Genomic DNA, 27,107 nt, shown 5'->3' on the forward strand with positions numbered 1-27,107 from the left:
TTCACTTTGTTTCATTCTTTGAAAGTTATAACTTACAACAGGAAGGGATAGGAGTGCTGTGCTGGGGTACTTGGCATATATTCCACTGGGGGCGGGGAGGGATTGAGGGAAAAAATTGCAAAGAGAGCATTAAGTTTCATTGAAAGCCCCACCGTGGGGAGATGCTTTCGGATTCACTTACACCCGGGCCCCATCAATCACGGCGTGTTGTTCAAATTGATGCTGCCAAGCCCATTAGCAGCACCAAGCCCAGCTTTTAACTTGCCTCATCTTTAACTGCGTGCCACTTGCTGCCGAATGAGTGAAGCCCTGGGGGGGGGGGGGGGGCTAGGGGGGTAGTGCGGGGGGGGGTGGGGGCTCAGTTGTCAGAATGCACTTTAACTTGAAACCAAATAAGGGCAGAAGCCTCGGCGAAGAGCTTTGATGTCAATGACAGTGGGGGTTACTGGTGGGGAAGAGCCACTGCCGGCTGAGTGCAGGCAGGGAGGGAGGCTGAGCGCTTCTGAATCGGGTTCCTCCCCTCTGTCCCCGGGGAGGGGCCGGGCGCTATATAAAGACAAGTCGATTGAAAGGAGCTACTCTCGGACAGCAACCTGAGCAGGACCGGGGGGGGGGAGGGAAAGTTGGCTCTTTTACTATCGGAGAGGAAAGAGGGACATTTATTTGCAACTGAGTTGCAGGCAACCGAACACAAAATAAAAAAACAAGAATGCCTCAAAACGTGGTGTTGGCGGGACCGGGTCCCTGGGGGTTTCGATTGACTGGTGGAGCGGATTTTAACCAGTCTTTGACCGTCTCACGGGTGAGCTCTCCTCTTTCTGTGTATTTTACTCGGCGGGATGACACTAAGGTGACTGCATTTACAAATGTGGTGGGGATGCAGACATAGATATAAATCTATCAATCATAACATATCTATAATCGATATATTTGAATCTATGATATAGCTATAATTGAAATAGCACAAATATCAATTATAGATATATCATAGATTTAAATATATCAATTATTGATATCAATCCAGAAACTGCTGGATAAACTCAGCAGGTCAGTCACATCTGTAGATTTCACCCTGGGGGTTTGTCCTGTTTTCTGATCATGTTTCTATAAGATTAAAAGGCTGTTGACGTTTGAGTTGCGAGTTTGTGAAATAAGATCCATAAGTCGGACACTCGAAGAATATAGCAAGTCCTGTAAGTCTCAGCAACCCTCGGCGCTTCACTTTCTGTAGCCACTTCTTGGTGCACACTCTCCCAGTCCCAAGAGTCCATCAGAAGCGAAAGGCATTTAAAAAGTCGATTCGCTTTCTCAACCTGCGCCTCCTAAATAAAGAGGAAAAATATCGGGAACGCCGCGATAGCGACTGAAATTGTGCTGCTTCGCTTTCTGAGAGTCGCCAACTGAGCAAAGTATCCGGCTGATGGTGGGAATCTGACATGAGAGGAGATGCGGGTAGATAGTCAGCAGGTCCGGGACCAGAGGGAGACAGAGTTAACAATGCAGCTCCGTGACTCCTCATCAGCTGTGAACTGGCCGGAAATGTTAACTCTGTTTCTCTCTCCACACATGCTGCCTGACCTGTGAAGTATTTCCAGCACTTTCTGTTCTCACTATTAATGCCTTACCGGTTGATTAGAGAGAAATTGGATTGACATAAGAACTTTCACTGTAACCTTACATTTTTATGACAGCTGTCATTTAATGATCAAGTTCTTGGCAGATTCTGCTTGGTGATTCTTCAGACATCATTGACCACTATTTTACTGGGATTGGCAATAAGTGAATAGGACAGTAATGGGCAGGGCTGGATTGTCCTGCTTTTTGTGGACAGAATATACCTGGACATTAATGCACATTGCCAGTGTTGTATCTGTACTGGAGCAGATTAGGTAGAGGTGTTGCTAGTTGTGGAGCACAGGTCTACAGAATCATAGCCAGGGTAGTGTGGGAGTCCTTCTAGCTGTTTCTCAAGATGAGGGGGACACATGACACCAAGTTATAGTCCAACAGGTTTATGTGATGTTACAAGTTTTTGGAGTACTGCTCCATTGTCAAGTGAGACCTGTGGAACTATAACCGGGTGTCGTGTGACCTCTCATCTTGTCCACCCCAGTCCAGCGTCAGTATCGCCACATCATAGCTGTTTCTCGATACCACATGGAGTGAGTCAGATTGGCAGGAGGCTGGTATGTATGATGCTGGGGCCTTCAGGAGGAGGCTAAAATGAATCATCCACTTGACACTCCAATCTTGTCGTTTGAATTGGCGTGATGGATTCTGTCATTACCGATAATGGAGAAATTCACTCAACATCCTCCTTCCATTTGTCATTGAATTGTCTACTTTTCCTGACTGGATTTAGCAACATTGATCTTTGACCAGATCTATTGGTTGTGGGATTGTTTAGCTCTGTCACTCACAGACCACCTCCGATGCATGTCATCGTGTTGTAGCATCATGTGGTTGACCATCTCAGGTACGTCCGGTGTTGCTCCTGTCTTGGCCTCCTGCACTCTTCATTGAACCAGGGTTGATCTTCGTTGGTACTGATAGACTGAGGGATATATCAGCTTGTAGATTGTGGTTCAGTACAGTTCTGCTGCTGCCGATGGCCCACAGTGCCTCACAGATGGCAGATTTGAACTGCTGGATCTATAATTTAGCATGGTGGTGATGCCATACAACACAATGGAGGGTAGCCTCATAGTCCAGGCAGGACATGGTCTCCACAAGGATGGTGTGGTGCTTACACCACTGATCACTGTTGACCATTAGATTGGTGAAGACAAGGTCAAGTAGGTTTTCCCTCTTCTTGGCTCTCTCACCGCCTTCCACCACCAGCCTAATAGAAATGTCCTTCAGAACTTGTCCAAATCTGGCATCAATGGTTGTGTTAAGCCACTTTTCTTGATGAAAATTAAGGTCCCCAACTCTGGGTACATACTGTGTCCTTACCACCTTCAGTGCCTCTTCCAAGTGGTATTAACCATGGAAGGGTACTGGTTCATCAGGTGACGGAAGGTGATGGATGGTAAGCAGCAGGCAGTTTCCTTGCTGATGCTTCACCTGATGCTATGAGTCTTCATGGGGTCAACAGTCAATATCGAGGACTCCCAAGGACCACTCCATCCTGAGTGTCGCCATCTTTGTTGGATCTGTCCTGCTGATGGGACACACAGACTGAGTATCGTGATGGAGAAGTTTGGAATGTTGCTATGATTTTATAAATGTGACAATGACTGACACAGGCTGTTGCTTGAATAATCATAGGTTAATTGGCCATGCTAAATTGCCCCTTGGTATCAGGGGGTTTAGCAGGGTAAATACATAGGGTTACAGGGATAGGGCCTGGATGTGATTGTTGTTGGTGGTGTCTAAATGGGCCAAATGGCCTCCTTCTGCACTGTAGTTATTCTATGATTCTATGAACTGTTCTTTCCAACTTTGATACCAGTCTTCCAATGTTAGTGAGGAGGCATTTGCACGGTTCACTGGGATGGCTTTGCCTTTGTTGGGTTCTGATTCAAGTGGCCTGTTCTTTTTGTAAATGTATTTTTACATGGTTTAGCATCTCTTCATGATGTCTAGTCCACCCTACCCACAATGTCCTAGGCACCCGTGAAGTACGATTCTCTTGCAAAGTCCAATCAGCACAGCCATGTCACACCATTCCAGTAATATCTAACTCTCCTGAAATTGCCACTTTCCCAATGATCCCCCCCACCCCCGCTCATCACCACCTAATCATTCAACACAAAGGAAGATGGTTGTGGTGGTTGGAGGCCATACGTCTCAGTTCCAGGATACGATTGCAGGAATTCCCCTGGGACATGTCATAGGCCCAACCATCTTCAGCTGCTTCATCAATGATCTTCGCTCTATTGTAAGATGTTCAGTTCCTTTCACAACTCCTAAGATACTGAGGCAGTCCATGCCTGCATGAAGCAAACCTGAACAAATTTCAGATTAAATAGTGACAAGTAACATTCATGCCACATAAGTGACAGCAATAACCATCTCCAACAACAGAAAATATAATTGTTTCCCTGTTTTCATTCTCCCTCCTTTCTAGAAAAGCAATGCTGTATTTATTAATTTCCAATCTCCTGGGCTGTTCTAGAATCTGGGCAATTTTTGAAAATTATAACTTTCATATCCACTATATTTGCAGCTACCTTTTTAGAACCTCAACCATCCGCTGCAGGGAATTTGCCAGCTTTTTAGTCCCTTAATTTTCCCAAATACTTCTTCTCTGCAGATATTCATTATCTTCAGCTCCTCTCTCACCCCATGTTTACCCTCCATTTCTGGAATGCCATTTGTGTCTTCCTCTGTGAAGACACAAAATATTTGTTCAATGTCTCTATCATTTCCTTATTCCCCTTAACAAATGTTCCTGTCTCTGTCTCTAAGTGATCAATGTTTACTTTAGCCACTTATAATAACTTTTACAATCTGCTTTCATATTCCTGCTGAGGTTACTTTATATCTCCCCCTTTTATCAACTTTTTGGTTGTTTTTTTGCTGGTTTATAAAATAATCCCAATCCTCAGACTAATTCTTTGCAATATTATAAGCCTTTTCGAACATAAGAACTGGGAGCAGGAGCGGGCCATCTGGCCTCTCGAGCCTGTTCTGCCATTCAGTAAGATCATGGCTGATCTTTTTGTGGACTCAGCTCCACCTACCTGCCCACTCACCATCGCCCTTAATTCCTTTATTATTCAAAAATCTTCTTTCAATCTAATATATCCTTAACTTTCCTTGTAAGCCATGGATGAAATGTTCTCGCTAAAATGTTGTTTTTAATGGAATTTGTTATATATTTTGTGTGGCCAGCATCTGGATTTATTAAGGGAGCTTCAGATCTTATTTGGAACAAGGAAGGTATTTATTGAATAGAGAAACTTAGATTCAGGACTTTTGTGCAGCATGAAACTGCCCTGGGGCAGAGCCATAGTTCTTACATGCTTACTCCAAGCTTCCAGAAGATTCTACTGAGAGAGGACTCCACCCTCTGGTGTGAATACTCATTCTTGGTTTCCCTCAAGTCAATTGACCCTCTATGGTGGTACTGTCTTAAAGAGACAGACACCACATACACAACAGAATGTATTTTTGTTGAACATTTTGAGTTGTTTAAGTGTTTCCCAGTGTTTATTTGCCACTTTGCCTTTTAGCCTTTTTACCCAATCAATCTAGCTCTCCCCTCAGACCTATGTATGTATATATACCTTTATGTATACCTTTAACTTTAAGTTTAAGATTTTAATTTGGGATTAGAGTATGTTGCTCTCCAATTTAATAAGGAATTTAATTTTATTATATATTATGTACGATACACTGCAGGAACTTACCAAGGCTTATTAAACAGAACCTTTCAAACCCCTCAGTTCTACAGCTGAGGAGGGCAAAGACAGCATGTAAACTGTAACATCTCTATCTGTAAGTTCCCTTCCAAATCACACACCATCCTGACTTGGGAATATATCATTGTTCCTTCAGTGTTGCTGGATAAAGTCCTGAAACTCCCTCCCTAACTGTACTGTGATCGTATCTATAGGCTGCAGCAATTCAAGAAGGCGGCTCATTGACAACTTCTCAAGTGCAATAGGGATGGGCAAAAAAATGTTGGCTTTGCCATTAATAACCACATGCCATGAACAAATAAAAGATCTATAGAAGTTTGTGGATGAGCTTAATAACAATAACCAAGATGGTGCCAGAGCGAAGCAACTTCTTGCGAGCTGTGCCCAACCTGTACTTTCTAATTCTATCTTTTACTCTCGTTCTATGCTTCTAAAACTTCATTCTAACTATTTTAAACTGTCCAACAATGCTCCAATTCAATGTCTTCTATGATGGTAACACTATATTCTACACTCTGTCATTTCCTTCTATGAATGGTATGTTTTGTACAGCGTGCAAAAAACAGTACTAATTCATGCAATGCTAATCAAATCAATTTCTAAAACATTTTTAATACAGAGAAACAAGCTCAAGCACTTCACACTTATTTGAAGAAAACAAAATAAGAGGAGAAGAGAGGCGATTAATAAGTTGACTAGGGGTGGCTTTAAAGAGAGCTTGTGGATGGAAGTGGAGAGTCAGAAGGATATAAGAAGGTTATTCCTAAGTATGGGATTGAAGGGTTAAAATCCTTTCTGCTAATCAAAGGAAGGAAGAGGATTCACGTGAGACCAGAGTCAGATCCTTGGAAAGTTTGGGAATGAGGGGTTACAGGGCTCCTCTCCTGCAACCATCTCCTTCAGAGCCAGTGGGTGAAGTTTCACCCTCTAGATCAGCTGTTTGCATTGTGCTGGGTATATTAAATTATTCCTTATAACATAACGTGAAGTAAATATCAGTGCCATTACCATTAAAATCACTGGTGTAAATTCCCAGTGTGGAACAACACAGTGATACTTTAGCTTGCTTTCATCAACTGCCTTCATGGAAACTTTGCAAGACATTCCAGAATCCCAGGTCAGATTGTAATCTTTTGAAATAATACTCATGCAGTACAATAAAAATATTCATTGTTTTTTGAGATGATACCTCATTATTATTGGCTTCCCTTCATTATCTTGTGCTCTGTTGTGTGTTCTAACGGGGGTATGGCACACGATTGTTGTCCTGCATTTTTCACAATGCAGGCAAGGATGAACTACCTGATTTTTGGGCCTTCCTAGTCTGCCTTTTCTCCTGCATGGCTGCAGTCCCAATGGTGCCCATTGCTCCCGGTGCAACTGGCAGCTACCTGCCCACTGATTGGCTGGCAGCTCTTGGAGATGGGATATCCTGCACTGGGGATGGAAGCCATGATTTTAGGTAACTAATTGTTTGAACCACAAAGTTCAATCATGGCTTCCAAGGTGGAGCAGGCTGCCCCAGCTGCTGGGTAGAGCCTTGAGTTAAATTCCAGTCATTGAATTATTTCCCTCGTCTTCCACTTTGATATTGCTATGACCGGATGAGAAAGGCTAGACTGGCTCCCTTCTGTTCAATGTCCTCAGCTGGTCACAACAATTAGATGTCTTTTTCACAAGGATATACCTTTTCCAAATCCTATTTAATCTGCAAACAATAAGGAGCCAATCAAACAAGGTGGGGAGGTGATGGTGTAGTGGCATTGTCACTGAATTTATTCACACATTGAAGAGTCCGCCCTTACAACGAAAAACCATTTCCAAATTAGGAACTTGCTAATTTCTCCCTTAACAATTTACTAATTGAGTCAAAAAAAAGCTTGGCTTTGAATTATGCCAATTGTGGGAGTGTGATTTCATTAGTGACTCTTCCACTATAGGGAAGCTGCTGCCATTCCTTACTGAAATTGGAATTTCACCGCCTATGCTTGATGCCTTGGAAACCAACACAACTCGAAGGATAAAAGGAGAAACCATACAAGGATCAAAGTTGTTCATCAGCTGAGCAGCTTGGATAAACATTATGTGAACTTTGGATTTTTCATTCTGCTTAGAGACTACCTTAGTGCATTGGCATTTTCCACGAGCTATATAAAACAGAACCCTGATGTACAATCCATTTGAGCCAGCTGTACACAGTCCAGTTATTATCAAAGCCAGGGAAACATTCTTAAACATTTATTAATGTATTGTAATGGATATACTAATAAAGACACTCTGTGCACTGGGATATACTAAAGACAGACTGTTACGTTGTGTGTGGAACATGCAAAGAGAATTTAGCAATTTGAGATTAGAACGTTTAAACCAGGATGTTTCAACCTGGTGCCTATCATTCGAACAGAGCTTGTCTTTTCACATTCCAGTGGTTTTTCTGTAAAGGTTCATTATAAATTAGGCAGTGGCCTAGTGGTAATATCGCGAGACTATTAATCCAGAAACTCATCTAATGTTCTAGGCACCTGGGTTTGAATCCCACCACGGTAGATGGTGGAATTTAAATTAAGAAAAAAATCTGTAATTAAGAATTTTCTGATGACCATGAAACCATTGAGATTGTTGGAAAAATCCGTCTGAGTCACTAATGTCCTTTAGGGAAGGAAATCTGCTGTTCTTACCTGATCTGGCCTATATGTGACTCCAGAGCCACAGCAATGTGGTTGACTCTCAACTGCCCCTGGGCAACTAGGGATGGGCAATAAATGTTGACCAGCCAGTGACGCCCATGTCCCATGAATGAATTAATTAAAAAAAACCCATTCCAATCTGCTTTTACAGTCATGCCTTTATTGGCCCAAAACAAATGTGTTTATTTGTGGCAGACGACAGACCTTCAGGTTCTGTTACTCCTCCCATTTATGTCCCCATTCCTTTCACTTTAGGAGACAGCCAGCCAATTATACAGAATAATTGTATTATTCTGTAATACAAGGCAGAACCCAGGCAGAACCTGGACTGAACCTAAAATATTCCATCACGCCAAATTCTCCTCTGCAACAGTATCACAGCTGGAGGACTTTTTGGCTGAAAACAGAGGGAGGAAGGGGTTACACGGGAATTGCCAGCAGAAGCCAGAGAGATATTCAGCTCCAAAGGCAACGTACAGGGGACCTTAGGGGGTGGGCGAAGGGTAAAGAAAGTAAGTTCCTTTGCCCAGCATTTTGCTGCCTGCTGCTCTCCAACCATCAGCTCGGAACTGGGCTCAGCCCATTCTTCCAGGCGCCCTACTAAATGGCCACCCACTTGTTCCTAAAGCAGGCATACGAGGCAGGAGTGCTCACCACACTCACTGGAGAAATACATCAGAATCTTTTAGACTGACTTAAGGAGGTGGTGAGTGCAGACCAGCAGTCCTCCAGCACCAGTCTCAGGATTGTGCTGAACTCACTGTTCTCAGTTAACCAAAAAATTTTTAAAATACTAAGTCAATGTCACATCCTAATGGTTCCCTTTTGGTTAGGAATGATTGCAGTAGTCTGGTGAGGGTTGCAATAAAACACTTTGATGTTACTGTCCAATTCTGTTTTGCATGAGAAGCTCTCGAGATGGCCCAGTCAAGGAAATGATGTGAAAACGGTGCTGCTGACATTTAGAGTTACAGCAATTATCTGTGAAATAAGATTATAATGCAACACCATTGACCTCCTTCACACCACAACGACCCGATACAGGCCTCACCATCTAATTAATTAAAATCACTAATGGCAATGGAGCGTGAAGTGCACTGACCTTTGAAAATAACTGCTTATTTCCCAATCCGTATCAGATTATTTTCACATAACTTCATTGCAGTGGGTAATGTAAGCCTACTTGTCACACTAATCAATAAAATAAATAATTAAAAAATACATTTGTGAATTGAAGTTATTTCTAAATAATATAGTACGGATTGCATGAAGGGGACATGGGAGATGGGGCATGAAGGGTGCAGGTCCTGGAGGGGCAGGAAATATGGGGTGGGCCCTGGAGGGGCAGGGCCACACCACGGTGGCCTGATCAGCTGGCTCAAATGAATTATACATCAGGGAGCCACTGCACACTCTGCATCAGATTGGTGGGAGGAATGAGGGGTGTGCGATCAGTCTGGGTGGTGGGGGTGGGGGGCTGGGCTACATCTTTAAACAGTGTAAGGCTTGCAATCAGTCGTGGGCCCCCACAATTGCATGGCAGTGGGCTGAGTTAAGACTGGCTCCAGTAGCAGGGGCCGGACAGCTCCCTTTCTCTCTCTGTCAGGCCTCTGCTATTGGAATTGCGCATGTGCAGACACAGAGGTCTGCACATGCGCAATAGCTCCCTCTACTGCTGGCTGGCGAATTAAGCCCTGCTCACTGTCACTAGGAGCGAGAAACAGACTAGCTCATTTTTTTTATACACTGTGTACTCAAGATTGGATGTGAAAACTGGTGCAGAAAACAGATCTGCAACTTTCCCATATTCACGCTAGCTGGACACTTAGAATTTTTCTCATACAATTTTGCTCACAGAGTCAAGAGACCTTGCTTGAGCAGCACTAATATGTAAAAGCATTAATATTTGCTGGGTACATTATGTATGAGTTACAGTATCATACCCCATAAATTGAGAATACGAATTCCAAACCGGATCAATAAATGTAACAGCAAACATTTGGATGTGGCTGTTTGGAGCTGATTAAGTTTTAACTAAATGAAAGAGATTAAAGGAGCACATCAGTAAACATGCAGAAGATCACTGAGCACTAACCAATAACTAAATGTGATAGAGTAAAAGTCTGAAAGGGGATTAAAGATTAGAAAGCTACCCTGTAGGACCAACAGAATGACCAATTAATTATACTGAGAAACTGAATTAGAAACATAGACAGTAAGAGCGAGAGTTGGCCACTCAGCCCTTCGACTGTTTCTGCCATTCAATATGATCATGGCTGATCCCCTATCTCAACACTAAGCTCCAGCACTCTCCCCATATCGCTTGACACATTTAGTGCATAGAAATCTATTTCTTTCTTAAATGTATCAGTGACTGAGCCCTCACAGCCTTCTGTGGTAAAAAATTCCACAGGTTCACCACCCTCTGACTGAAGAAGTTTCTCCTCAACTTGGTGCTAAATGGCCTACGCTGTTTCCTGAGGCTATGACTCCTTGTCCTGGACACACACACACACACAAAAACACCTCTCCCATCCTCAGCCACAGGCAACATCACCCCTACATCCAGCCTGTCCAGCTCTGTCAGAATTTTATGTTTCAGTGAGGTCCCCAGTTCAGCTGGGATAAAGCACAGGCTGAAGACTAAGTGAGGGAGATAAGTGACACACTAGCTAAGTGACAAAGATGTGGGGAGAGGGCAGAGCAGGTATGATACATTCTCAATTTTCAACCGTACGCTTGAGAAACCTCTTAATTAGCTACAGATTAGGTTGTTGTGTTCTGATCAATTTGTATATTAACAGTCATATGTTCAGTTAAAAAGGAATCATTTCTACCTGAATCCAAGCTGTGATCATACCATAAACATAATAATTGGATCTCTGCCTATTCAGATTTATGAAATTCGCCTCTATTCAGACCGCAGAATAACAGTGGATTAACCGAAAGTTCCTGGTTCAAGTCCCACTTCAGGACTTGATGGCCATGAAAGGTATGTGCATGATATCACCAAACAGGCTGATTATCAGCCTGTAAACTCTTCCAATATTTCTGATGGTAACTGATAAGAATGGGAGAGATTACTGGTCAGCCACAGTGCAGAAGTGCCAAAAGACACCTGCCAGTTTATAGAACTTCTCCCCCTACCCCTCTCCAATATCTGAAATGCTAAATTATTTCTCATATTAAGTGTACAATCTGTCCTTTTGTCATAAGAAGTTAATGAATGCAGACATTTCTCACAGGGATTATTGACCAACTGCTTCAGTGATATTTCATCCAGTGGGAAAATGTGTCACTTCCTCAAAGGAGGAAGGTCCTCCTCCTACCCCACCTCAGATAGAGAGGGGTGGATATTTTAGAACTGGTTTGAAGTCCAGATTGGAGGCTGATAGAATCATAGAATCCCTACAGTGCAGCGAAAGGACATTTGGCCCATTGAGTCTGCACTGACAACAATCCCATCCAGGCCCTATTCCTGTAACCCCACATATTTACCCTGCTAATCCCCCGGCACTAAGCATAGCCAAACAACCTCACCCGCACATCTTTGAAAATGAGCATACGCTTTGGTGCTGCCATTTACTGTCATCACAGTCCCAAACCCTGAGCCATTTTGACTGAGGGCTGGAAGCAGCGTGCAACCATAAGCCAATTACTGGTCATTAAAGGGGCTAATATGGCTCAGTTCCCAGGCTGATGGGGGAGATTCTACTGCTCCACCCACCATGGAATTGGAGCAGGCGAGGGGCGGACAATGAAAATGTCCATTTACCTTGGGTGGGATTTTACGGTTTCAGGATGAGCGAGGCTGTAAAATCCTGTCCCACACGTCTATCAATGTTCTGTTATGGGCTTTCCAAAGGCTGTAACACGTAGAATGATCCTGGAATGGATGATTTACAGGAAAAAGACAGGCCAACAACTCCATTGGGAAGCTGCAGAGTGGGGTTTATTTGATTATGAGCAGGGTTGGGATGGGAGAGTGGCACTGATGCACTCTCAGAGGCAGTAGTGCCCTGGCCTGAGTATTGTAATGGCCTGATGCATGCAATGTGGGAGCGGGTGAACAGTGGCCATGGACATGAGTAAGAAGTTGTTCACTATACTTGCAGCAGTGGAATGGACACCCATCCCCTTCACCCTCTTCCTCTCTTGCTGAATTCTTGGGGCTGTCCATTCCTATACCTACTTCTAAATTTACTTGTCATTCTTTTCAATTTATGCTAAATATAGAATTATAGAATGGTTATATACCAAACCACTTTTCCCCCACAGCTATTCAGATGTTTTGTCTTCAGGTAATTACCAGTTCTCTTTTAAAAGCCACAAAGGATTCTGCTTTCACCACACTCTCAAGTAGTGTATTATTCCTACTTACCTCCAGTTGGAGGTTTGGTATAACCATTCTATGATTCCATATTTTGGAGGTAATATAATGTGGAGGTAAGATGCTAATATCCTGACGTTTCCCCTCTTTGTTTATTATTTCATACAGCCCCTTTAACCAGCTTCTCTATAAATTGGAATCCAAGCTCTCTTCATAATTTATGCCATTACTACTCCTGTTTGCTGTACCATGCCTTAAGAAGCACTGGTGACCATGGATTTCCTTTGAGTTAGTCCATGATGATGTTTGGCAAAGTACTGCGGTGGTTTGCCATTGCCTTCTGCACTGTAGCTGACCAGCAATCTCTCCCATCCTTATCAGTTGCCATCAGAAATATTGGAAGAATTTACAGGCTGGTAATCAGCCTGTTTGGTGATATCATGCACACACCTTTCATGGCCATCAAGTCCTGAAGTGGGACTTGAACCAGGAGCTTCTGCTTAATCCACTAGTCACTATTACTACTATTATCATTAAAAAGCATGTTTAACATCAGAAAGCATCCAAGAACACACCATGCAAAAATATGGAAGAAATAGACACTGAGAAGGAAATATTTCGACCAACAGGTGGGATTTTCCCCAAGATTGGAAATTCTTGCCTAAGGCCCATGGACCTTTCAATGGTGTAATGCCCTAACTATGTTCAGGGTTGTGGGTTTTACACAAAAAGAAAAGATATGGTTTGCACACGTGGTTTCAAAGTAACACACAGCTGTTTATTGAAAGTGCTGTTGCCTGCACAGAACAGAAAATGAAACTAAAAGCAGGAACCTGTGAAACAACCCAATGACATCATCATCAAATCATGCAATCAGCTCTTAAAGCAATCATGCAATCACTTAAATATATAACAAAAAGTTCATCCAATTTCCCGAATGCCTGCAGTGATTCCCACAGCAGGCGGGACTGGAAAATCTACCCAGTAAAAGAGATGGACTTTAAGTAGAGTTTTAAGAGGAGTTGAGGTGGAAGTATTTTTAATCCATCCACAACTAACAGTTTTCTAATGAGAAACCTGAAGAAAAACAATATTCAAATTTCATGCTGTAATTTTCATGATTGTTTCTTTAGAATCTTTTTATTAAAGTTTTTATGCATTTATATTTAATTCATAGAATAATGTTGTGCCAATTTCCACTTTATTTTTCAAAAGCAACCAATACTCAAGGGAAATGTTACATTTACAAAACCCCACAATCACAATTAAAGAGACCAATCCTCACACTCCAGTGATAGCACTGAAGTTCCTTTGCTGTCATTAATCTATCATCGCCATTCTTAACTCTGGTCTTACCTTCAATATTTTATTTTAGGAATGCTTTTCCTTGTCAAGGTGATTTGCACTGTTGCCTCACAGCTCCAGGGACCCGGGTTTGATTCCAGCTTTGGGTCACTGTGTGGAGTCTGCACATTCTCCCTGTGTCTGCATGGGTTTCCTTCGGGTGCTCCGGTTTCCTCCCATAGTCCGAAAGACATGCTGGTTAGGTGCATTGGCCATGCTAAATTCTCCCTTAGTGTATCCAGATGCTGGAGTGTGGCGACTGGGAGATTTTAACAGTAACTTCTTTGCACTATTAACATAAGCCTATTTGTTGCACTAATAAATAAACTTAAAACTTTCTACTCAGACTTGAGCAATCAAGAAAACCAACCCTTTACTCTGTACTCATCTTTTAAAGAAATAGCTGTTAGGGGAATTCGTTGCATTGTCTCTTGGTACATAGAGTTCCCACAGTGCAGAAGGAGGCCATTCAGTCCATCATGTCTGCACCAAATTTCTGAAAGAGTATCTTAACCAGGCAAATAGTTTCAGAGGTTTCTAAACAAAATTGATATTTGGGGGGGCTTAGTAGATTTACCACAGAAGTTGCTCATGATAAATGTTCTGGAGAATGCTGTTTGGACAGGAAGAAGAACCAAGCACCATGATATTGCTAACAAACGGTGTTGTATTTTAACAGAATCTGTACACTCAACAGCTGGAATTTTCTAGCCATTCATGTCCCGCCACCACTGCAAGTCAGGACAAAAGATTTGGTGCTCAGCCAAATCACCGTTCACTGTGGTGGGAGCAGAGAATCTCACTGGTATAAACGACCAACAAATGAAAACACGGCTTGCCAAACTTTACTTCTGATGACAATGGCCCTTTGGATCAAGTCAGTGCTTTTTTTTTGCTCAGTTTGGCATTCTTTCAGCATGGTGTAACCTCACCTAAAAAGGACAAAATACATCACTTAAGTCTATCCTGATAAACTTAAAGTTGAGTGAAGATCTTAATCTGATAGATTATGGCATACCAGTGTTAGGTGGCTTTGTAGATGTTCCAATGTTTTTCTTTAAATTACTTTCCAGTATGTGTCGGAGTAGACACAGAAACATTAGTGTAGATTGCTGCTGTTAGATTCAAAAATCCTTTTCCACTTTTTGCCTCTGCAGTCGTTCAAGCAAAATCTTAAATAGGAAATAGTCAAAATTAACAATTTTTACTTATAGAAAGTGGCAGAAAGCTGCTCGTTTAGTTCATAGAGAATCATAGAAGCCCTCTAATGTAGAAGGAGGCCACTTGGCCCATCGAATCTACACGGACCACAATTCCATCCAGGCCTTCTCCTCATAACACCATTTATCCACCCTGCTGGTCCCCCTGACAGGAAAAGGTAATTTACTACGGCCAATCAACCTAACTCGCACATCTTTGGACAAATTGTAAGTTTGGTGACTTGTTGGGAAAAGTGACTGAATTTTAAAATTGGTCAATAATAAAGTGAATCTGGCACTGTTACAAGAAAACAATAAGTGAATAATAATTTGAATGAATTTTATGTGGCCGAGATGGAAACTGGACATCGAATCATCATTGCTTTAACGTTTTGTTATTTCCTGACTGAGAAAAACTTTCTTCTTGCTCTTCAAGATTATCCCCTGACCTTACAGTCTTGTGGATCTAACGGAGACAATTATGTTACAAATGCGCCACATGAAACTTAGTTCACACCGCAAAGTGGTTCCAGTTCAGCGACTGGAAACCCGATATGGAAAAACCATAGGAATTGCATGCACCTGTCAGAGGAACAGATGTCCTCTGGAAATCTGTTAACAGGGATGTCAAGAGTGTCCACAACCAAAATCTATGAGACGACTGTGGCATTTAGTTAAGACCTGCCTATTTGCAGAAGGTCAGACCACTGGGGTACATAGTAAGTAGCTCTATTGAATTACATGTTAAGATGTAATGAAAGCACTGGCTCACTGGGACAGTAGTCATGATGTGGGTATGCTGGCGTTGGACTGGCGTAAACACAGTGAAAAGTCTGACAACACCAGGTTTTAGTCCAACCTATTTATTTGATAATATACTCACAAGCTTTCGGGTTAGTCCCTTCGTCAGGTGAATCACCTGACGAAGGGACTAACCCGAAAGCTTGTGAGTATATTATCAAATAAATAGGTTGGACTAAAACCTGGTGTTGTCAGACTTTTCACTGGGACAGGGTAGCATACTGCACACTAATCCGGTAAAACCTAGGTCCAGCTGACATACGCTTTCAGGCTTCCTTGAAGGCAAATTGCTAATGTTAATCATGCTTAATGGTGAACTGGTGGGGAGGGAAGTTTTTAACCAACGGAAGGATTGGGAAATTAACAACTGGTTTTTACATGTGAACATTTCAGCGTCCCTCATCGTAGAGTGTTATAGGCAGCCACTGTGGACTCGAAGGCACTGGTTGTAAATTCAGAGTCTGTGGCCTGAGAGTGCCGAACATTAAGACAAAGAAGTTGAGATAACGCTATGGAGTAAATATCTTGCTTTTTCCAAAATGATGCGCACATATTCCTACACCTGCTGTCACTATTTTATGTGTCATCTGGAAAATGCAGACTCTCAGACATACTCTCAGAGCTATATTTAATCAGTTTACCATAAAGGATTGCAACACAACTTGCATTTATATGGTATCTTTAATGTATTTAAAAGTCCCAGAGTGCTTTATAGAACATAACATGATGATTTTGACACTGAACCATGTGTGCAGATATTCGGATAGGCGATTAAAAGCTGGGTCAAAGAGATAGGCTTTAAGGAATGTCTTAAAGGAAAAGCATGAAAAGGTATAGGGAAGGAATTCCAGAGGTTCGGGCTTCAGCAATAGAAGGTACAACTGACAATGGAAGGACAAATGCGCAGCACGGTTGCACAGTGGTTGGCATTGCTACTTCACAGCGCCAGGGTCCCAGATTCAATTCCCCTTGGGTCACTGTTTGAGTGGAGTTTGCATGTTCCCCCCGTGTCTGCGTGGGTTTCCTCCGGGTGCTCTGGTTTCCTCCCACGTTCTGAAGGATGTGCTGGTTAGGTGCATTGACCCAACCAGGCACCCGACTGTGGTGATTAGGGGAAATTTCACAGTAACTTCATTGCAGTGTTAATGTAATCCTTGCTTGTGACTAATAATAAAGAGATCAACAGGAGACCAGAATTGGAGGCGCACAGATAATGTAGAGGGTTGTGGAATTGAAGAAGGTTGCAGAGATAGGAAGCGGAAAGGGAATACAGGGTTTAGGAACACAAGGATGTGAATGACTGGAATAGGTGGTCAGTAAGCAAAGTGGTGATTGATAAATGAATTCGAGCAAGTCACAAAGGAAGCAGAAGAGTTTTGGATGAGTGCAAGTTTACATAGGGATACAACTGAAGACCAAGCTAATGTCTTTACAGAAAACATTTTATCTTGTTCTTAGTAACATTCTTGTTTAAGATCAGCTTTAAATATTGCAGACACAAGGCTGCAATCAGTGGCATTGGACAGTAGGGGTTTGAATATTGTAGAAAGTTATTCTGCATCCCAATAACTTCTATCTTGCTTTTTTAGCTGAGGCTGACAATTCAAGATGTTTATAGGTTAGCAGGACATCAGCTCACAACTTTCTGGTATGATCCGCCATAATCATATTGAATAGCTGAGCAGACTCAGAGACTTTTTAAAATTCATTTGTGGGACAAGGGCATCGCTAGTTGGCCAGCATTTATTGCCCATCCCTAGTTACCCTTAAGAAAGTGGTGGTGAGCTACCTTCTTGAAACACTACAGACCACGTGCTGTTGGTTGACCCACAACGCCATTAGGGAGAGAATTCCAGGATTTTGACCCAGCTATTGCAAAGGAATGGCAATATATTTCCAAGTCAGGATGTTGACTTGCAGGTGGAGGTACTCACATATATCTGCTGCCCTTGTCCGATGGAAGTGGTCGTGGGTTTAGAAGGTGCTATCTAAAGATCTTTGGAGAATTGCTGCAGTGCATCTTGTAGATAGTACACACTGCTGCTACTGAGCATCGGTGGTGGAGGGAGTGGATGTTTGGGGATGTAGTGCCAATCAAGCGAGCTGCTTTGTCTTGGATGGTATGAAGCTTCTTGAGTGTTGGAGCGGCACCCATCCAGGCAAGTGGGGAGTATTCCATAACACTCCTGACTTGTGCCTTGTAAGTGATGGATAGGCTTAGGGGAATCAGGAGGTGAGTTACTTACTGCAGTATTCCTAACCTAGGTTGCATATCTGGCCTACTCCTGTTCCAACTTCTCATGTTTTATTGTAATAGCGTTTTGGTAGTGCTCTGGATCTATGAGTAATTCTCATGATAAATACAGACGTGGCTGTTTTGATCTCTAGTATTCAATGCTTAATGGTTTGAATCTATGGTTCATACGTCACTCAGAGAAAGGGGAGTCTGTTACCATCTTTGTGGGTCTTAGATGGGATTGCCCCTTGTTAGTATTTATAGGCATTGCCGTTGGTAACTAGTGGAGTGCCGCAGGGATCGGTGCTGGGGCCTCAGCTATTTACCATTTATATAGATGATCTGGAGGAGGGGGCTGAGTGTAGGGTGACGAAATTTGCTGATGACACAAAGATGAGTGGAAAAGCAAATTGTGCAGACGGTGTGGAAAGTCTGCAGAGGGATCTGGATAGGCTAAGCGAGTGGGCGAGGACCTGGCAGATGGAGTACAATGTTAGCAAGTGTGAGGTTATCCACTTTGGCAGGAATAATAGTAGGAGGGATTACTATTTAAAGGGCGAAAAGCTGCAGCATGCTACGGTGCAGAGGGACCTGGGGGTCCTTGTACATGAGTCGCAAAAACCCAGTCTGCAGGTGCAGCAGGTGATCAAGAAGGCGAATGGGATGCTGGCCTTTATAGCGAGGGGGATTGAATATAAAAGCAGGGAGGTCTTGCTGCAACTGTACAGGGCACAGGTGAGGCCGCAGCTGGAGTACTGTGTGCAGTTTTGGTCGCCGCACTTGCGCAAGGATATTTTGGCCTTGGAGGGAGTGCAGAGGAGGTTCACTAGGCTGATACCGGAGATGAGGGGGTTAGACTATGAAGTGGGACTAAACAGACTGGGTCTGTACTTGTTGGAGTTTAGAAGATTGAGGGGGGATCTTATAGAGACGTATAAGATAGTGAAGGGGATGGATAGGGTAGAGGTAGAAAGATTCTTCCCGCTCAGAAAGGACAGTAGGACTAGAGGGCACAGCCTCAAGATAAGGGGGGTGCAGTTTAGAACGGAGTTGAGGAGGAACTTCTTCACTCAAAGGGTGGTGAATCTCTGGAATTCTCTGCCCATTGAAGTGGTGGAGGCTACCTCACTAAATATATTTAAGACACGGGTAAATAGGTTTTTGGTAGACAAGGGAAATAAGGGTTATGGGGAGAAAGCGGGAAAGTAGAACTGAGCCACAACAGATCAGCCATGATCTTATTGAATGGCGGGGCAGGCTCAAAGGGCTAGATGGCCTACTCCTGCTCCTATTTCTTATGTTCTTATGTCCTTACGTTCTTTGCTGGAGGCAAGGCTGTTGGTAAACTTTACCTCATATTGAATACTGTACTATGTACAATACAGGTTTAGCATGAAGTTTTTCTTAAAACTATCCTTCAGCACACTGCTGTCATGTGATTGTACATCATTGATGACGTAGGTGATCTTATTTACACACTTAACATTAACAAAGGAAAGAAGAGGGTGCAGAATGTAGAGTTACAGTCATAGCTTGGGTGTAGAGAAAAATCAATTTAATGCATGGTAAGTCCAATCAAAAGCCTGATGGCAGCAGGGAAGAAGTTGTTTTTGAGTTAGTGTATCTTTTTCCCGATGGAAGAAGGTGGAAGACAGTATGTCCAGAGTGTGTGGGGTCCTTGATTCTGTTGGCTGCTTTTCAGAGGCAGTGGGAAATGTAGACTGAGTCAATGAATGGAAGGCTGCCTAGTGCCTTGTGCCTAGTGAGTGGACAGATAGAATACAATGCGGAAACGTGAGGTTATTCATTTTGTTAGAAGGAACAAATGGCAGAGTATTTTTTAAATGGTAAGAGATTAGAAAGTGTAGATGTATCAAAGGACCTGGGTGTCCCATCAATTGGTCAGTGAAAAATATTTATGCAAGTACAGCAAGCAGTTAGGGAAATATGTTAGCCTTTAGTGCAAGAGGGGTTGAGTATAGCTTTGCCTCGCTTCAGTTGTATGGAACCTTGGTTTGAGGGCACCTGGAGTACTGTGTGCAGTTTTGGTCCCCTTACTGGGGAAGGGAAGGATATTATTGTCTTAGAGGGAGTGCAATGAAGGTTTGCCAGACTTATTCCCAGGATGGCTGTGATTCAGAGATAATCATTCTGGTGGTTTCACCAATCTCCCTGATGTTGTTCTCAGCTCTGGCAGAGGTTGTATAAGGTAGAAGTTCACCATGTTCTCTCTTGGGCCTTTCAGGGTTAGAGGTACAGCTATTAGTAAATCAGGGGTGCAATTCTTCAAAAAAATGATGCCATTTTTGCAGAATGATTCCCTCCATGTCAGTTGGCTGAATCCCAAACGCAAACCTCCCCAGTTTACTCATTTTTTAGAGGGAGGATGATTGAGAGGGACAGAGCCCACATGGCCTGCTCCTCAGAGATTGGGGCATCATTTTTAAAGGATGCCCAATCTCAGCTTAGTCTTTAAGGTTTCCCCATCACTGGCAACAATTCACCCCCTCCATCCACTTAATTGCCAGCATCATTGCACCCTCCCTCATCATTGGCATCAAAGGCCAACCCCCTGGATGTGTGTGTGAATCCTGCTGTGGGCTGACTTAGAGGGTCGTTGGCCAAAGCGGGATTCGTACCTGCATGAGTGGGGCTGGAGAATTGCCCTCTCGACGTTTTACCGAACAGTATACTATGTACTGTACAGACTTAGTGCGAGGCTCTGCATAGAACTCTCAACATATTCTATTCTCATGTGATCTTAAATCACTGATGATGTAGACTATCCTAGGTACATATTTTAAATTAACTCCTTATTCTACACGAAGAGTTACATTTGCCCAGCTAACGATGATTGAACCCTTAATGAAATCCCGAGTATCTGATTAAATGAGTGAGTGCCCGAGACTTGTGAAGGTGCGTCACTTTAGGGTATACACTCTGCCCTCTTTCACATAAAAATGTGCTGCCCATCGTGAATCTTCCTGTCAATTTTACAAAGTATTTGATGATAATACATTGATGCATTCAGCCTTGCTTCTTGCCCGGATAGTTGGGGACAAGATAAACAGCTGCCTGCTGAATAAGAGGTGTCTTTTTTCATAGGAGAAGCTTTTCAGTTGATGTCATGCTAACCTTTAAACATCCTGAAGTGTCAGCCACAGCTACAAGTGTAAGATAGAAGAGGAATCAGATAGTGTAACAATCAGTCCAGCCGGTAAGGAGAACTCCGTACCTCTTTGGAATATGACACAGTAATTTAAGCTTTCGCATTGATGCATTTCCAGCAATACCATCGAGCTTTATATAAAGAATGAATTGCACATGAAGAAAATACATAATTTTAACACACTTTCCCATTTTTTAATGTATTATAACCTTGATTTTTTTTCTCCATTCTATTAAACTAATACTGTCATCGGTTTTAGGATAACCTGGCCAATATTTATCCCTCTGCATTATAAAAGATAACCTGTTAATTCTCACATTGCTGTTTCAGGGACCTTACTGTCTGCAGGTTGGCTGCTGTGTTTCCTATATAGGAAGAAACATAGAAAATAGAAGCAGGAGTAGGCCATTTGGCCCTTCTATCTTCCCTGCCATTCAATGTGATCACACCAAATCCTCTATCTCAACACCATACTCCTGCGCTCTCCCTATAGCAGTTGACACCTTTCGAGTCTAGGGTCAGAATTTTACCGGCACACCTGCCCCCGGAATCGGAGGCCTGGAGTATGCAGTTCTCCATCGTCCTCAGGCGGGATCAAATGGACCTTGGGCTGACATGACGTTAAAATTCCGCCCTAGAAATCTATCTATTTCCTTCTTAAATCTATTCAGTGACTTGGCTTCCACTGTCTTCAGTGGTAGAGAATTCCACAGGTTCACCAATCTCTGAGTGAAGAGATTTCTCCTCATCTCAGACCTATATGGCCTACACAAATCTTGACCCTTTGTCCTAGATTCATCTCTCCCTCCTCCCCGCCCAGTCAGAGGAAACATTCCTGCATCCAGTCTGTTAAGCCCTGTCCGAACTTCATACATTTCAAGGCGACCCCCTCTCATTCTTCTAAATTGCAGTGAATTCAGACCCTGTCAACCCAATCTCTCCTCATGGGATTATCCTGCCATCCTAGGAATCAGTCTGGTGAATTTTTGCTGTACTCGCTCTATGGCAATTATATCCTTTCTTAGATCAGAAGACCAAAACTACACACAACACTCAGGTTTGATTTTATCAAGGCTCCGACAGTTGCAGTAATAGATATTCTTGATCCTGTGCTCCAGCTCTCTTGCAATGAAGGCCAACATACCATTTATCTTCATAACACGACGCTGGCTCTGGGCTGGATTTTCATGGAGTCAGGGAGACTGTATGGAGGGGTGAAAATGGCAGCCGGGATCCAATTCTAGGGTTTCCAATATCATTCCTGGGATTTCTGATTATCACAGTAAAAAGTCTGACAACACCAGGTTTAAGTCCAACCGATTTATTTGATAGTAAACTCACTAGCTTTACGAAGGGGGTAACCTCGAAAGCTAGTGAGTTTACTATCAAATAAATCGGTTGGACTTAAACCTGGTGTTGTCAGACTTTTTACTGTGTTTACCCCAGTCCAACACCGGCATACCCACATCATTTCTGATTTTCAGCAGTGCAGTTTAAGGGTGAGGGCAGGTTCGGGAAGTGAGCCTGCAATCTATATTCCAAATCTTGCCAAATCTGTTGCAGGATATGTCCCAGGCCAAATCTTCACTTTAGTGCTCGTCCTCCGCAATTTTCATACACAAGCCAGGTTTTCAAAGAGTTGTTGCTCACAGCACCTCAGAAGTATTGCAATCATAGCATGCATAACGGAACCTTTTGAAACGTAAGTTCACAAGGTCCTCCTCATGCCCTCTTGCCAAAGTATAACCCCATCCCTTATGGTCCTCATGTCCTCCGAGCCAAGATATGTCCCTGCAAATACGCACAATGGCCCCTCATATTTCCCATGCTAAGTATTTCCCAATTTCTTATAGATCCTCATGACTCCATGCCAACATATGGCCCCACTCATAATCCATGGCCCCTCATGCTCCACCCATGCCAAGGTATACCTCCCACCAAACCACTATTGCTTCTTTTGCCCCATTGCTAAGATAATTTCCCCATCTACCTCCTCTTGCCCCTCACACATCCCAATGACAAGCTACAGCACTTCCATGGCTGTTCATCTACTATGCACTGTATAGAGCCAATGAACTATGTAATGACATAGGATGTGTTTAAAAAAAGCTTTAAAAATAGCCATTCACCGATAAGTTATCGTGGAGGCAGTAGCATAGTGGTATTGTCATTGGACTAATAATCTAGAGGCCCAGATAATATGCCAGTGACCCAAGTTCGAATCCTACCGTGGCGGATGGTGAAATTTGAATTCAATAGAAACCATTGTAAAAACCCATTTCTGCGAGCTGGGTGGGCGTGGCGATAAAATTCCAGCAAATATCTTCTCCTGTGGCACAATGTCAAGTTTTGCTTTACAATGCTCCTGTGAAGCTTCTTGGAAGATGTTATTACATTAAGGGTGCTATATAAGTGCATTTTCATGCTTGGTATTGGAGGTCCTCGTCCATGTTGAAGCAAAATACGGTTACTCTGGAGATCCTCCCACTTTAAATGACAGTGGAGATCTCAAGGGGGAATGATTTATTTGTATCAATGGGAAGGAAACATTGCTTCCAAACTTCTTTGGAAGCACCTCTTTAAGTAGGTTGAACGAACATGTAATTGGGAGATGGTGTTGTAAGTACTTTAAATCACGTAGTTTGTTTGTTACAAGCCAACAGTCATTAAATATTTCTGGTCACTGTTTCACCATTTTGATTCAGATTCGGCGCAGGCAGAGTCAATGTTCTCAAATGAAAACATAGTTCAAATCTCAGTATGAATCTGTGCCACTTTAAATGACGGACTTTAGAATGGTCGATAACTGTTTATGGAAACAGAATAGTTTAAATGCTGCTGGCTGGCTGACACAAATTCCTGTTTTGCTGAATAACCTTTCCAAAAGCCTAAGTATATACAAGAAGCAAACTACGAAAGTCTCATTGCAATGAAGCTTCTCATGCCTTTGGCATGACTAAGCAGCCGTATTATTGATATCAGTGCACTGGTCTCGATTGCAAGTATATAATATTTCAGGAGGCTGAGTCAGTTGCTTTCTTTAAAACAGAGGTAAAGAGGTGGTTCCTTTACTCAGAGGAATGAGGCTAGAAATTTGATTTGATTTGTTATTGTCACATCTATTAGCAGACAGTGAAAAGTATTGTTTCTTGCACGCTATACAGACAAAACATACCGTTCATAGAGAAGGAAACGAGAGAGTGCAGAATGTAGTGTTACAGTCATAGCTAGGGTGTAGAGAAAGATCAACTTAATGCAAGGTAGGTCCTTTCAAAAGTCTGACAGCAGTGGAAAAGAAGCTGTTCTTGAGTCGGTTGTTTCATGACCTCAGATTTTGTATCTTTTTCCCAGAGGAAAAAGGTAGAAGAGAGAATGTCCAGGGTGCGTGGACTCCTTAATTATGCTGGCTGTTTTGCTGAGGCAGCGGGAACTATAAACAGACTCAATGCATGGGAAACTGGTTTGTGTGATGGATTGGGCTACATTCATGACCTTTTGCTGTTCCTTGCGGTTTTGGGCAGAGCAGGAGCCATATCAAGCTGTGATACAACCAGAAAGAATGCTTTCTATGGTGCGTCTGTAAAAGTTGCTGGAAGTCATAGCTGACATGCCAAATTTCCTTAGTCTACCGAGAGAGTAGATGCGTTGGTGGGCTTTCTTAACTATAGTGTCAGCACAGGGGACCAGGACAGATTGTTAGTGATCTGGACACCTAAAAACTTGAAGCTCTCGACACTTTCTAGTTCATCCCCATTGATGTAGACAGGGGCATGTTTTCCTTTACACTTCCTGAAGTCGATGACAATCTCCTTCATTTTGTTGACATTGAGGGAAAGATTATTGTTGCCACATCAGTTCACCAGATTTTCTATCTCATTCCCGTACTCTGTCTCATCATTGTTTGAAATCTGACCCACTATGGTGGTGTCATCAGCAAACTTGAAAATCAGATAGGGGAGAATTTGGCTGCACAGTCATAGGTGTACAAGGAGTATAGAAGAACATAAGAACATAAGAAATAGGAGCAGGAGTAGGCCATCTAGCCCTTCGAGCCTGCCCCGCCATTCAACAAGATCATGGCTGATCTGAAGTGGCTCAGTTCCACTTTCCCGCTTTCACCCCATAACCCTTAATCCCTTTGCCTACCAAAAGCCTATCTACCCACGTCTTAAATATATTTAGCGAGGTAGCCTCAACCACTTCAACGGGCAGAGAATTCCAGAGATTCACCACCCTTTGAGTGAAGAAGTTCCTCCTCAACTCCGTTCTAAACTGCCCCCCCTTTATCTTGAGGCTGTGCCCTCTAGTCCTGCTGTCCTTTCTGAGCGGGAAGAACCTCTCCACCTCTACCCTATCCATCCCATTCATCATCTTATACGTCTCAATGAGATCTCCCCTCATCCTTCTAAACTCTAACGAGTACAAGCCCAGTCTATTCAGCCTCTCCTCATAGCTCAACCCTCTCAACTCCGGTATCAGCCGAGTGAACCTCCTCTGCACTCCCTCCAAGGCCAAAATATCCTTGCACAGGTGCGGCGACCAAAACTGCACACAGTACTCCAGCTGCGGCCTCACCAGTGCCCTGTACAGTTGCAGCAAGACCTCCCTACTTTTATATTCAATCCCCCTCGCTATGAAGGCCAGCATCCCATTTGCCTTCCTGACTACCTGCTGCACCTGTAGGCTGGGTTTTTGCGACTCATGCACAAGGACCCCCAGGTCCCTCTGCACAGTAGCATGCTGCAGCTTTTCGCCCTGTAAGTAGTAGTCCTTCCTACCATTACTCCTACCAAAGTGGATAACCTCACACTTGCCAACATTGTATTCCATCTGCCAGGTCCTCACCCACTCGCTCAGCCTATCTAGATCCCTCTGCAGACTTTCCACACCCTCCACACAATTTGCCGTTCCACTTATCTTTGTGTCATCAGCAAATTTCGACACCTTACACTCGGTTCCCTCCTCCTGATCATCTATATAAATGGTAAATAGCTGAGGCCCCAGCACCGACCCCTGGGGCACTCCACTAGTCACCAACCGCCAATCCGAAAAGCACCCATTGACACCCACTCTCTGCCTCCTATTTGACAGCCAGTCCCCTATCCACGCTAACACCCTACCCCCAACTCCATGCCCCCTAACCTTCTGTAATAACCTCTTGTGCGGCACCTTATCAAACGCCTTCTGAAAATCGAGAAACACCACATCCACCGGTTCCCCTCTATCCACCGCCCTAGACACATCCTCATAGAATTCCAATAAATTCGTCAGACACGACTTCCCCTTAACGAAACCATGCTGCGTCTGCTCTATCAAGCAATTCTTCTCAAGATGCCTCGCTATTTTCTCCTTAATTACAGAAGGGGGCTGGGAACACAGCCTTTTGGGGCACTGGTGTTGAGGATTATCGTGGAAGAGGTGTTGTTGCCTATCCTTACTGACTGTGGTCTGAGAGTTAGGAAGTTCAGAATCCAGTTGCAGAGGGAGGTGCCGAGACCCAGGCCACGGAGTCCATAGAAGTGGACTATTTGGCCCATTGAGTCCACTCCACCATTCAATGAGATCATGACTGATCTGATATAATCCTCAATTCCTTTTTCCCACCTTATCCCCATAACTCTTGATTCCCTTATCCATTAAAAATCCATGTGAGCCTTGAGCATACTTAATAAGCCAACCTCAACAGCTCTCTGTGGTAAAGAACTCCACAGATTCACTACTCTTTGAGAGAAGAAATTCCCCCTCACCTCAGTCTTAAATGGGCGACTATGCCCTCGGTTCCAGACTCTCCCAAAAGGGCAAACAACCTCTCAGCATTTACACTGTCAAGCCCCCAAGATTCCTATCTGTCTCAGTAAGATCGCATCTCATTGTTCTAAACTCCAATGAGTATAGGCCCAACCTACTAAATATCTCCTCATAAGAAAATCCCTCCATATCCGGAATCAACCTAGTGAACCATCTCTGAACTG

At 43.2% G+C, this 27,107-nt stretch overlaps 1 protein-coding gene across 2 annotated transcripts in view; it reads left to right on the plus strand.

Annotated features, from left to right (window-relative positions):
- The first annotated feature begins 462 nt into the window (after positions 1-462).
- pdlim3a (PDZ and LIM domain 3a) overlaps positions 463-27,107 on the plus strand; it is a 77,793-nt gene continuing 51,148 nt past the window's right edge. Inside the window, exon 1 of one of the 2 annotated variants that reach the window (XM_080189394.1) lies at positions 463-802. In XM_080189394.1, coding sequence (XP_080045520.1) covers positions 710-802 — 93 coding nt within the window. In that variant the 5' untranslated portion in view covers positions 463-709. The remainder of the gene's footprint in view (positions 803-27,107) is intronic. The other variant, XM_080189393.1, reaches the window with a different exon arrangement.

Source organism: Carcharhinus amblyrhynchos, chromosome 5, assembly GCF_965287045.1.
Source record: "Carcharhinus amblyrhynchos chromosome 5, sCarAmb.v2.hapA, whole genome shotgun sequence".
NCBI lineage: Eukaryota > Metazoa > Chordata > Chondrichthyes > Carcharhiniformes > Carcharhinidae > Carcharhinus > Carcharhinus amblyrhynchos.